The sequence below is a fragment of the Hypanus sabinus genome, chromosome 10 (genome assembly GCF_030144855.1).
Source record: "Hypanus sabinus isolate sHypSab1 chromosome 10, sHypSab1.hap1, whole genome shotgun sequence".
In the NCBI taxonomy this organism is placed as follows: domain Eukaryota; kingdom Metazoa; phylum Chordata; class Chondrichthyes; order Myliobatiformes; family Dasyatidae; genus Hypanus; species Hypanus sabinus.
Window position 1 is genome coordinate 50,343,820 of NC_082715.1, and position 13,581 is coordinate 50,357,400.

General features: G+C 39.0%; 1 protein-coding gene across 1 annotated transcript in view; it reads right to left on the reverse strand.

The window, feature by feature from the left end:
* Positions 1 to 13,581, reverse strand: part of LOC132400288 (flap endonuclease GEN homolog 1) — a 37,762-nt gene that overhangs the window by 23,438 nt on the left and 743 nt on the right. Inside the window, exons 3-8 of the mRNA XM_059981255.1 lie at positions 12,910 to 13,102; positions 11,858 to 12,034; positions 10,304 to 10,414; positions 4,248 to 4,321; positions 2,756 to 2,847; positions 651 to 801 (exon numbers count right to left, since the gene is read on the reverse strand). Of these exons, the coding sequence (XP_059837238.1) occupies positions 651 to 801; positions 2,756 to 2,847; positions 4,248 to 4,321; positions 10,304 to 10,414; positions 11,858 to 12,034; positions 12,910 to 13,102 (798 nt within the window). The remainder of the gene's footprint in view (positions 1 to 650; positions 802 to 2,755; positions 2,848 to 4,247; positions 4,322 to 10,303; positions 10,415 to 11,857; positions 12,035 to 12,909; positions 13,103 to 13,581) is intronic.

The following is a 13,581-nucleotide window of genomic DNA, read 5'->3' on the forward strand; positions in this document are numbered from 1 at the left end:
AGTGGAAGGATGGTACTATAAGGGATGTTTCGAGGTAATGAACTATTTGAATGTGTACATGTTAACAGATAAACAAATAACAGCTGCAGAAAAATTTTGCAAATAGTTACAAATATGCAGTGTGAACTGGGAGACGTAGCGGTTAGGCATGTGTTCATCCGAGGGTTCAAAGGTCCACTTTTGTGGTCTGACATTTTCTGCTGTCCGGTGTCAGAGAGGTCCGAAAGATACCAGACTGGTATTTCAACCTGATACCGTAATTACATAATTGATATTTCTTAATTTTACACCTGCAGAAGTTGTTTATTCAGAAGCAGATGGGCCATGACATTTACCTGAAAGTGCCAGAATTAATTAGGAAATGAAATGTCCTACCAGAAAGGACATGTGTTTCAAAGATTTTTGAAAAATATTTTGAATTTAATTGATTCACACTATGAGAACAGGAGACTCATGGATCAGTAGATGGCCAAATACCCCAACAGTTTGGTCTGCAGGGTGGATATTCTACTGATCTACACAATTCAACAGAACACAATGTTAACCAGGAAGTTTTATATTTGAAAGCAATTTGCATTCATATTTGAATAATCCCATATGCAAAATTCCCATCTAAGACCGTACATCTTCATAGTGGGAAAGGGACTTACTTTTTGATGATGTTCTCCAGAGAGCTGTTTTTCCTCATCTCCTCTGCCTGATGACAATCACAAGGACATTTGTAGACATTGCTCTGCAGTAAACAAGACTGGTCACTCACAGACAACTGGTAACCTTTGGTTGCACACTTCCCAGCCAATCCTAAATGAAACACAGTAGTAAAGAGTGTAATTCATCCACCTGCACTGCAGTTGATTGAAAAATCTGCAAGGTATGGATTGTGCTGTGTATTTATGCATTTATTTAAGATGCTTTTACTTTAACAATTGGGATCACTAATTCCTGCCCATTTTTGCTTCTCAATTCTCCTTTAAGGCTCTCTTTAATACACATTACTTCAAGCAGCCTTTATGGTGACCTCAGTGTTTCTGCAGTTCAATGTCTGTTTCCCTTTGGGTTTGATAGCTATTCAAGCTTCTGTTACCTTAAAGTACAATACTAAAAATATCTGAAAAATGTAATAGATTAATCAAGTTTATTTATTATTATATACCTAGAAAGAGCCAGCAATTCCTATACAAAGCAACATGATACTGACAGTGTAGATATCCAAATATAATCGGTAATGAGCACATCTAGAATGATTTACCTAAATAATTGCTCAGAAGTCCAATGACACCATTGTAATGCCCAATAATCTCTACTCGTCAAAAACTCAGATGATAGATCATCACAATGTTGAATTCTATTCAAAACCCGCAGACAATGATCCAGCAGGACTTGGGCAATGTTCAGCCTTGTAATGATAAGCAGCAAGTAAAACCCTTGCTCCACATGAATGATAGGCAGTGACACCTTCAAAATGAGAAGGTTTAACCACTTCCCCATGACATAGAATGGCATCATCACGGTCAACTTTTCTTTAATGAAGGTGCTGAGTGTATAATTAAATGAACCAATTATGGGAAAATAGTAGCTACAAGTGCAGAACAGAGAAAGGTTATTGTCCACCAAGTGAACCCCCCATCACTCACACTTGACACCATCTATAATGGTCAGGAGGGTGCTCAAATGTTTTCCCACTTCCTTTAATGGCAACAGCAGCAACAACTCCAAGTAGTGCAGCATCCAGGACATGGTATCCTCTTTGATCTGAACTCCACCCACCATATTAAAGCATTGACTCTTCAACCTTTCACTGTGATTGCAATATTTTTCCCAGGAAGTACATATTGTCAAAAATTTAGGAACCTGTAGGCATAAGAGACTACAGATACTAAAATCTTCAGTAAAGAAAACCTGCTGGGGAGGCATCCCGTAGTTCAAGTAGCATCTGTGGAGGTCAAAGTCTTCAATTCCCCCTTACACACCAACCTGTATTCTCTTGGCCTTGTCCACTGCTTTGGTAAAGCCAAAGGGAAACTAGTGAACGGCACTTCAAGTTGCACTTAGGAGGCCTACAACCAAATTTTATGTCAACCTCACCCCCCCCCAACTCTTGCCCACTCTAACTAGTCTGCCTAGGCTCTCTCTCTGTTCACCTTTTTCATTCCCAACCAACCCCACCTCATTACTCAGATTTGTCCCCCACAATGCCCCTCATTCATCTATCTGTCCATCATTCCTCACTTATTTGATTTGACTTATCATCTTTTAGTCTCTCTCTCTACTTTTCCTTCCCTTCATCAGGCTCCAGGTACCCATATTTTTCCTCATCTGTATCCAGCCATCACCCAGATGTTATGCAGAATCTTGACAAATGCCAACTATCCTTTGCCTCCACAGATGCTACCTGACCCACTGGGTTCCTCCAGCAGTTTGATTTTTCCACTTCTGGATTCCTCAAGCCTTACCAGTTGAACATTCCTATAAAAGGCAATGCAGAGCAGGCATATGAACCACGATGACGTGGAAATTCCCTCTTAAATTCAGCAAAGTCCTGAATGTATACTTACAGTATTATTTCTCCTTTATCACTGCCAGCAAAAATCATAAATTGCATAATACAACCATGCTAGCAAAGTGCCCTCACCATACAGACTGTAGCAGTTCAAAAAGTGCCTTATTAACACCCTTCCTCAATCAGGAGGCTATTAACTGCTGCATTACTAGCAATATGTCCCATGAAAGAAGAGAAATTTCAAGATCTGCTTACCTGGGTGTTGGCACAATGAGCAGTGTGCTTTATTTTTAACGATGGAATCATGAGTACCAGTTTCATCAAACTCTCTTTTCCATAGCTTAAACCTGAAAAGTTAAGTACAGTCATCCTTTCACACTTTAATTTTATGTTGAAAAAATATAAATTAAAATCAATGCATACAAAATATTTCACCTTTAATTATATCCACATTGCCCATATTTTGGTTGCAATATTGATCGTACAAATCTCTGAAAACTAAAATCATCCATGCCACTTCAAAATGAATTGAAAGGATGAAAGGGGCATACAGGAGTGAGATATGCCAATTAGTGGAGAGGTGCCGCAGCAACAACCTGGTACACAATGTCAGTAAGATGAAAGAGCTGATTGTGGACTTCAGGAAGGGTAAGACAATGGAACACATACCAATCCTCATAGAGGGATCAGAAGTGGAGAGAGTGAGCAGTTTCAAGTTCCTGGGTGCGAAGATCTCTGAGGTTCTAACCTTGTCCTAACATATCGATGTAGTTATAAAGAAGGCAAGATAGCAGCTATACTTTATTAGGAGTTTGAAGAGATTAGACATGTCAACAAATGCACTCAAACTTCTATAGTTGTTACGGTGGAGAGCATTCTGACAGGCTGCATCAGTGTCTGGTATGGAGGGGCTATTGCACAGGACTGATAGAAGCTGCAGAAGGTTGTAAATCTAGTCAACTCTATCTTGGGTACTAGCCTACAAAGTACCCAGGACATCTTTAGGGAGCAGTGTCTCAGAAAGCAGTGTCCATTATTAAGGGCCTCCAGCACCCAGGACATGCTCTTTTCTCACTGTTACCATCAGGTAGGATGTACAGAAGCCTGAAGGCACACACTCAGCAATTCAGGAACAGCTTTTTCCCCTCTGCCATCCGATTCCTAAATGGACATTGAATCTTTGGACAATACCTCACTTTTTTAAAAAAATAGAAATATACAGTATTTCTGCTTTTGCATGTTTTTTAATCTATTCAATATATCTAATTGATTTACTTGTTTATTTATTATCAATTTTATTATTATTATTCTTCTTTTTACATCCCTCCTCGATTATGTATTGCATTGAACTGCTGCTACTAATTTAACAAATTTCATGTCAAAGGCTGGTGATAATAAACCTGATTCTGATTCTGAAGTGGAAAGTAAACACTTCAGCTTGTAAATCTTAAGAAACTGTGACATTGCAAGCAGATTTGAGGAAGTTAAAAGGAAGAGTAAGAATGTGCAAGGGAGAATGAGAATGTGATGTGTTGGTATGAATAAAGTTAAAACATTCATTTTCCTTAAAGCTATAATTTAGCCATTTTATAGCTTTGTATTATCAAAGCAGTTCTTAGTATTTGGGTAGTCTTTTACAGTCATGTCGCTGTTATTTCACTATGTTAGAATGTAATCTAGAAGAAAGGTCAACTCCAGGAGATAAAGCTTCCTTAGAAGCTGTCAATTATCCAAGGGTTAAATTTACCTTTGTAGCAGACTCTGTCCATTCATTGTCGCAACCAACCTCAAAGCCAGTTCCTTCCCAACCCCTGGAACTCCCTAGAGACAGAAAAGCAAAAACAAAAGACACAGATTTTTAACAGAAAATTTTATAGTATATAGAGATAAGATGGAACTAACAACAGTGGGATTAAAAGAACGAACCAGTGAACTCACAGGTTTTGCACCAGAATCATTGCCAGGCCAATTTTATCTTTGCTTTTTTTAAAATAAAAACTTTAAAAATACTTGTTTATTCAAAAGGGTTCACAAATTAGTGGTAAACAAATCTCAAATGACTTTGAACACATTAAGTTGCGGAAGCAGGCTCTTCTTCTGCACTTCATTCAAAATCTGAATCATCAAAAAGTTAAAAACGACAATGTTATCATGCCTCAGCGGTTACATTATTGAGCTAGTACCAAGAAACTACAATATATCCTTTTAGACATGTAAACCAATCCTATTTGTGCAACTGAGCAATTCAAAATTCAATTAGTAAAATCAAGTAAAGGGTTCCATTCTCTTAAGGAAAAATATATCTTTTAGATTTCTTTCAACTGAACAAAAAAACCATACGTAAGTAAATAGGCAAAAATAAACAGGCCATTTCTTGTCTTTAGCTTTTTTCAAATTCCTGTTTTTAATGACAAGATAAGCATTTATTGCTCAACTTAATTATCTTTGAGAAGGTGGCACGAGTCACTTTTGAAGGTATTCCCCACAATGCAGTAAGGTGCTGTCTATCAGGACCCAGTGATGAAGGATGGTAATACATCTCCGAATCATAATTGGTATTAGACTTGGGAAGGAAACCAGCATCCAGCCATGTTTCCATTAACTTCCTGCCTTTTTTCTATCTGGTAGTAGATGTTGTGGGTTTGGAAGAGATTGTACTTAAATAACTACAATACATATTGCAGAAGTATGGATTAGGAGGTGCCTATGAGCTATTTTGCACTGCATGGTATTGAGATTCTGGGTGTTTAAGGGGTTGAGATTGCACAAGGTATTGCTTTTGATGAGGGAGGGTGACATTTCAAAAAGCGATCAGGGATGATTGGAACTTTGCAGCAAGCTTGGGCGTGGTTTATTTGGCAATTGGCAAGGGACAATATTTTTTTTAAAATCCGGGATGGCCATTATTGGAGTGGGAGCTTGAGGTTTGATCTCGAGGCTTCAGGAAGAAGAGGTGAAGGCCAAGGTAAATTAATTGCTTTCTTTCTCTCTTTTTGCACATTTAGAACAGTGAGAATGACACTTGTGGGATGTGGGAAGACCTCCAATGATAACATCATTGCATCAAGTAATTGATGCATCAAGTTGAAGTTAATAACAGACTGCATCAGGGAGCTGGATGAACTTTAGCAGGAAGGGAGACAAGGTCCTACAGTTTAGAAAATTAGGTGTTAAATTAAAACTCAGGACCTCTGGGGACGTGATTTCAGGATTACTACTGATGCCATGTGCTAGTAAGGCTAGAAATAGGAAGGTAAGACAGTTTAATACTTGGCTAAGATTTTTGAATCATTGCATTCTCTTCCAAGGAAGGTGGAAACAAGACAGTTTGCATCTGAATTAGAGGGGACCAATATCCTTGTGGGAAGTTTTGCTAGTACTGCAGTGGAGTGTTTAAACTAGAACCTGCAGGAGAATGGGAACCGGAGAGCCAGCACAGCTTGCAGAATGGTTGTGGGGAAAGAAGACGTTAATCCTACATACAGAGACAGGAACCGAAAGGTTCAGAATGGTCGGACTAATGTTCTGAGTTGGATCTATTTCAATACAAGGATAGATCAGCACATGTTATTGTAACCATTAGTGAGACTAGATTGCAGGAGGATTTGTAGCTCAATGCTCCGGTATTCTGTTGTTTTATACATCTTAGAGAGGGAAGCTATTAAAAGTGAAGAGGTAGTATTACCATTCAGGGAAAACACCACATCAGTGCTCAGACAGGTGAGACTGGAGGGCTCATCGACTGAAACTATATGGGTGGAAATGAAAAATAAGGAACAGATGACCACATTAATGAGATTATATTATAAACTACACAACAGTCCACAGGATTTAAACGGATCAGATTTGGAGAGTTGCACAAAATATAAGGTTGTAGTAGACAGTGATTTTAACTTTCCAAATATTTACTGGGATTCTCGCACTGTAAAAGCACTAGATGGGACAGAGTTTGTCAAATGTTTTCAGGGAAGTTTCCTTAATGAATATATAGAGCTCTTAACTAGGGAGAATGTGATACTGGGCTTCTACAGGTATATATGTGGTTGACGGAGCTAAGATGGCACCAAGTGGCTGCTTCTCCAAGCTCACCAACAGAAACAGTTTAAATTCCTCTCTTAAATGTCTCTTTTTCCCATCCCTTTTCAAGGCACTGGAGTTCTATTGAGCTCCCTGACCTGCAACAGCACTCAAACTGCAGTTTTCCCCTACAGTGATGAGTTCCCATTCTTGGAGAAGGAACATCAGGATTTCACGGCAGCGGTCTCTATAGTCAACCTTTCCCTCTCTCAGAGTTTGCTACCGATTCTCGAGTTGGGAGAATTGTGGAATAAAATGCGACACAGCAGACTAACATTGTCACAGCGACTGTTTGTTGGTGTCCCCTTTGCTGTGAAATGGGTGACATCTCTCTATCCCTTGTCGAATTGTCAGGTAAACTCTGATTTTTATAAATTAACTGGATGAGGATGTGCAGGGATGGGGTAGTAAATTTGCTGATGACACAAAGGTCGACAGCTTTGTGGATAGTATGGAGGTCTGTCAGAGGTTACAGTGGGACATTGATAGGATGCAAAACTGGGCTGAGAAGATGGCAGATGGAGTTCAACCCAGATAAGTGTGAAATGGTTCATTTTGGTAGGTCAAGTATGATGGCAGAATATAGTCTTAATGGTAAAACTCTTGGCAGTGTGGAGGATCAGAGGGATCTTGGGGTCCAAGTCCATAGGACACTCAAAGCTGCTACACGGGTTGACTCTGTGGTTAAGAAGGCAAACAGTGCATTGGCCTTCATCAATCGTGGGATTGAGTTTAAGAGCCGAGAGGTAATGTTGCAGCTATATAGGACCCTGGTCAGACCCCACTTGGAGAACTGTGCTCAGTTCTGGTTGCCTCACTTCAGGAAGGATGCAGAAACCATAGAAATAATGCAGAGGAGATTTACAAGGATGTTGCCTGGATTGGGAAGCATGGTTTATGAGAATAGGTTGAGTGAGCTCGGCCTTTTCTCCTTAGAGCAACAGAGGATGAGGGGTGACCTGATAGAGGTGTACAAGATAATGAGAGGCATTGATCATGTGGCTAATCAGAGGCTTTTTCCCCAGGGCTGAAATGACTAGCACAAGAGGGCACAGTTTTAAGGTGCTTGAATGTAGGTACAGAGATGTCAGGGGTAAGTTGTTTTTTTTTTAAAAAATGCAGAGAGTGTGAGTGGGTGGAATGGACTGCCAGTGGTGGTGGTAGAGGCAGAAATGAAAGGGTCTTTTAAGAGACTCCTGGATGATACACGGAGCTTAGAAAAACAGAGGGCTATGGGTAAGCCTAGGCAGTTTTAAGGTAAGGACATATTCGGCACAGCTTTGTGGGCCAAAGGGCCTGTATTGTGCTGTAGGTTCTCTATGTTTCTAAACAATAGTATTTCTTGACTATCATGGCCTCTCATCGGGTACTTTGCTGTTCCTTTGTGGGTGCTGGCATCTTCTAATGAAATGGTGGGGGGGGGCAGGGAGAAGAGGAAGAAGGGAGGTTGATGTTTTGCTACTGCTTGCATCAGGGAGGGAGGGAGAGAGAAGGGGCTTTGCTGTTCTAATGTTTTTCTGTCATTCATTCTTTTGTTCTTCTGTTTTCATGGACGTCTGTGAAGAGCAAGAATTTCAGATTGTATACAGTTTATTTTCTCTGATTATACATGGAACCATTTGAGAGCTGAAGGATAGTAAGGAACAAAATTGGTCCACTTGGAAGATCAGCGCCTTCATCTGTGCATGGACTCGAAAGAGCTGGGGGAGATCTCCAATGGATATTTTTGCATCTGTATTTACTCAGAAGAAGGACAAAGTCTACAGAGCTGAGGCAAAACAGTGGTGAGGTCATCAATTGCAGATGGTTCACAGAAGAGGAGGGGTTTGCTGTCATGAGTTAAATTAAGGTGGATAAGTCTCCACAGCCTGACAATGTGTTCCCTTGGTGATGCACTATCAATTACTCTAAAAGACTGGAAGGAGAGTAAATACTGAAAGGCTTTTATTAACAGTAAAATGGATCCAAGTACATGCTGTATGTCTGTCTTGGTCAGTGGGAGGAGCAGTGGCACAATCACCTCTATTCAGGGGTCTGTGGGAGGAGCCACAGGAGCAGTCAGCAGAGGGATATGTCCAGACAGATAACCCAGTTACAACCTATATACATGGTTTACCACACTTGGACCTTGTGAGGGGCTCGTGCAGAAATTGTAGGAACCCCGGCAGAGGTATTTAAAGCATTTTTAACCACTGGTGAGGTGCTGAAGGGCTGGAGAACAGCTAATGTTATTCCATTATTCAAGAGTGGCTCCAAGCATAAGCCTGAAATTATAGAGCAATGAGCTTGATGCCAGTAGTGTGTGAATTATTGGAAGGTATTCTAAAGGGACAGGATACATTAAAATATTTGCAATAACAGAGCCTGATTATGAATTATCAACATGAACTTGTGCATGGAAGGTCATGTCTAACCAACCCTGTAGACTTTTGAGAGGAGATTACCAGGAAAGATAATGAAGGACGCTGTGGACATTGTCTACATGAACTTTAGCAAGGCCGTTGATAAGGTTCCGTATGGCAGGCTGATCAAGAAGGTTCAGTCACTTGGCATTCAGAATAAGATAGTAAATTGGATTCATGGTAGAAGCCAGAGCATGGTAGTAGATAGTGGCTTTTGTGACTGGAGGCCTGTGACTAGTGATGTGCTGCAGGCTTCAGTGTTGGGTTCATTGTTGTTCTGCTGTCGTTTGTCATCTATACCAGCAATCTGGTAAATTGGATCAGCACATTCGCAGATGGCACAAAATTGTGGCCATTTTCTACAATGAGGAAAGATATCAAAGCTTGCCACAGGATAGAAGCCAGCTGGAAAAATGGCTGAAGGAAATTCATGCAGACAAATATAATGTCTAAAAACTATAAAGATCTGGGAATATAGATCCATTCTACCAGTGACTCTGAAATGCTGTCACTGATAGAAAGGGCCGTAACTGCACATTGGCTTTCATTAATCAGAGTACTGAATACAGCAGTACGGTTGTCATGTTGAAGTTGTACTAGACTTTGCTGAGGTCAGCTTTGGAAGTGCGTGTACAGTTCTGGTCATCTACAGTAAAGGTACCAATAAAATTGAAAATGTAGAGAAAATTTACAAGGATGTTGCTGGGACTTGCAGACCTGAGTTATAAGGAAAGGTTAGGAGATTTTCCCCTGAAGCATAGGAGAATGAACCAATATTTGATAGAGGTATACAAAAGTGAGGGGTATAGATAGGGTAAATGCAAAATAATATGTGGATGAGTCTAGAATTAGAGGTCATAAATTAAGGATGAAAAGTGAAATATTTAAGAGGAACATGAAGGATGGGGTAAGCGTGGAACAAGCTACCAGTGGAAATGATGGGATGTGGGTTAAATTGCAATATTTAAGAGACGCTTGAATGAGTGTATAGATGCGAGGAGTATGGAGGGCCTTGATTCAGATGAGGTTAGGCAGAATAACAGCCTAGCAAGGAGAACGTGGGCCAGTTCCTATGCTGTCGTACCCTATGCTGCAATTAGTTATCCAGCAATGTGGAGTATATTCCATCACACTTCTCACATGGCCGAGGATGTCTTCACCTGTGTGGCAGCAGCCAAATTCATCCCATCCATCTCCCAAACTCTCACGTTCAGGCTAAACATGAGTCAAGAATTTATAAGCTGTGGATGGTCTGTAATTTAGTTATCAGCTAATGGATATTACAATTTATTTGTGTAATTAAGACTTTAAAATCAAACCATACTTTTGGCAGGTAGTCACATCCAAGCAGAATTGCCAAACCAATTAATGCATCCCGGTCAAGGCCTAACTGGGATCTTATTGCTGACATTTTGTAGCAGTCCACATGGGGATCCTATTAAAATGAAGAATAAAACAAAAATTTATAGTCTGCCCTAGTGACTCGGGCCAAAATGCTTGTACTTGGCAGCTGATAATAATGAAATAGTGACTACCCCACATACAGTATCCAAATGATTTAACAATTTTTCCACACATAATTGGGTCACTGTTGTAGATAAACATATAATGCACTCTGCAGAATACAGTAAGAACTCAATTTCCCAAGTCTAATATGCATCTTGGTATGAGGGAAAAGATCCTGTCATATCCTCTACTAGTATAATTTGCTATCTGCTGACAGTAGAATACATTTTATGTAGTTTAAGACATTCTGGGGCGCAGTGCCCTGAGCAGTAAATTTGGCATTACCCCTAGTGGGTAACTTGCACAAGCTCTCCTGACCAGTATTAAGTACAGTACTTACTATTGCAGCATTATAAGCCATTTGCAACTAAATTCCAGCTCAAGCCTCAGAAATTAAAATATAATAAGATCATAAGATGTAGAATTATAAGCTATTTGGCCCAAAGAATCTGCTCCTCCATTTGATCATGGTTGATTTATTTCCCTTCTCAACCCTATTGCCCTGCCTTTTTCCCTGTAATCTTTGATGTCCTTACTAATCAAGAACACATCAACCTCCACTTTAAATATACCTAATGACTTGGCCTCCATAGCTGCCTGTAGCAATGAATTTCACACATCAGTCAGCCTCTGGCTAAAGAAATTCCTCCTCATCTCTGTTCCAAATAGACACCCTTCTCTTCTGGCACTGTCCCCTCTGGTCCTATACTCCATCTCTATTTGAAAAATCCTCACCATGTCCTTCCAATATTTGATAGGTCTCAATGAAATCTCCCAAATCTCCAGTGAGTATGCCCAGTCACATCAAACACTCTTCATGTGTTAACACTTGCATTCCAAAGATCATTCTCGTTAACCTCCTCTGGACCATCTCCAATGCCAGTACATACTTTGTTAGATTTGGGGCCTAAAACTGTTCACAATACCCTAAAATGTGGCTTGACCAATACACTATAATGTCTCAGCATTGCAACCTTGCTTCTAATCCTCTAGAAACAAATGCTATCATTATGTATTTTTAATGAAGAAAATAGAAAGAGAAGTATTGAAAACTCTATAATGATTTCAATTACACCAGTCGAATAACTGTTGCATTCTTTGACAAGTAAGTGCACCTTATTAGCCATTTTTTTGTTGATTGTCCTCAATGCCCTAATAATTTCACATCAATGAACTGGAATTATTTTAAACTTTAACTCTAGCTATTCTCCAATAGCCTTAAATTTGTTTTCACTTCCTTTGAGCTAAATGACTCAAGACAAAAAGAGAAAATACACCACAGAAAATGCACACAGACAGAAATTGTGCAATAGTTTTTAAGAGCAGAATCTGATGATATGGCTAATATATCATAATATGTAAACTGAAGTACCTTCGTGTTTATCGTCAAATTTCTGTACACAGTCTGGGCACCATATAGAAAAGCATCGCCATCATTGGTGATGCAACCATCAACATATCCATTTTCATTCAGATAGGCACACATGGCTTCAGCCTCACCAGCTGCACAAACCCATGGATTACCCAAGTAATCCAGCAATTCACAACACTGCAAAAGAAAAATAAATCCCAGTTCACTCAACTTTTACAGGATCATTTTAGTAGATATTTGAATACAAAGAAACAATTTGGAGTAAAATGTGTTACATTTGCACAAAACTCAGTGGGAAATTATGGCCAGTCTACATCAGATGTTGAATTTCAATGCGAAAACATTATTTAAACAAAACACCAAATGGGTCCCCACATGTGGAACTAAACATTTGTATGCAATATCGCTCTGACAACTGGCTTTAAGCCAGACCAACTTAACCTTGGATATACTAATGGAGCACTTCACTGAAGCAAAAACCACTTCATTTATTAAACACAAGAGACAACCAGTCATAACAGCAACTTTCTCTACCAAAAAGAGAAAAAGTGTTAAAAAAATAATTCCACTTGTTAATATGATACAAGGTAAAAAGGAATCCATTACAAGGAATATCAAATCCATTTTAATGATGGATTACTAGCATTCTTTGTTTGGGATTTAAACTAAGGTTTTAGTCTTAATATAATTATTACATTGCATTAATACAATAATAAGATGGGTTAAAAAATTCCTAATCTCCAATGATAGTTAAGAGTTTGCAATATCAAACAATACTAGTTCAAAAAGAACTATTTGTCCATGATCATGTTTCAATGTTAAAAAAACATTTCAACCAATATTTAAAAATTCAAAATACAATTTATTATTTCACAAACTATAAACAGCAGGGTTCATTAATACTTCCATTATTATTCAGTGTAAAGCCCTGGTTAACATTTAAATGAGTGGGATCAAAAATGAATTTCAATGACGAATTCAAGAAGTGACCATAACTTTGATACCAAGAGGGATAATGTTCAGGGATCCCAGGTCAAGGTGCCAAGCTATACCTCTCTAAGAACAGATTTAAAATGGGATCTTCCAGTCCGAACAGTACAACTTCCTGGCTTCCTGGACCCACCACGTCTCATCTCATTCCGCTTATTCATTGTGTCAGCCTTCAGTTTTGGTGCAGTACCTTCTGCCACAAAGACAAGTCTCACATCCATCAAAGTGAGATATGAAACGCGGAAAAACAAATTCCTGAAATCAAAACAAAACATAAATCAGAGATACATGACTGAAGAAATGGGAAATTTTCAAAATTTTGAGTATCTAGTGTCAGAAATATGCCAATGAAAGATTCTCCTTGAAGTACAAAAGTCATTTTACTGGTAACCAATCTAGATATTCTAATAGCTTCTCTTTTAACATCAATAGCTATTATGCTGACAAGCAAAATTGCCCACCATATAATTTTGACTTGAAAATTAGTTACAGATATACACAGGACAAGGAATGTGACAAAATGGATTTCTACTTGAGTTGATTCTTAGCTTTCTGATATTAATATTATCCTCTATCTGTATATACTATCAGCACCTTCATTTCATCAAATTGAGTCTTGCTTAAAAGTGTAGATGATTCCCTTTACTTCCATTGCGTTACTGTTCACCAATAGTACAAGTCCAATCAATTTTTATTCAATCTCTGTTCCAGAGGATAGCACTTTTTCTCTTCGT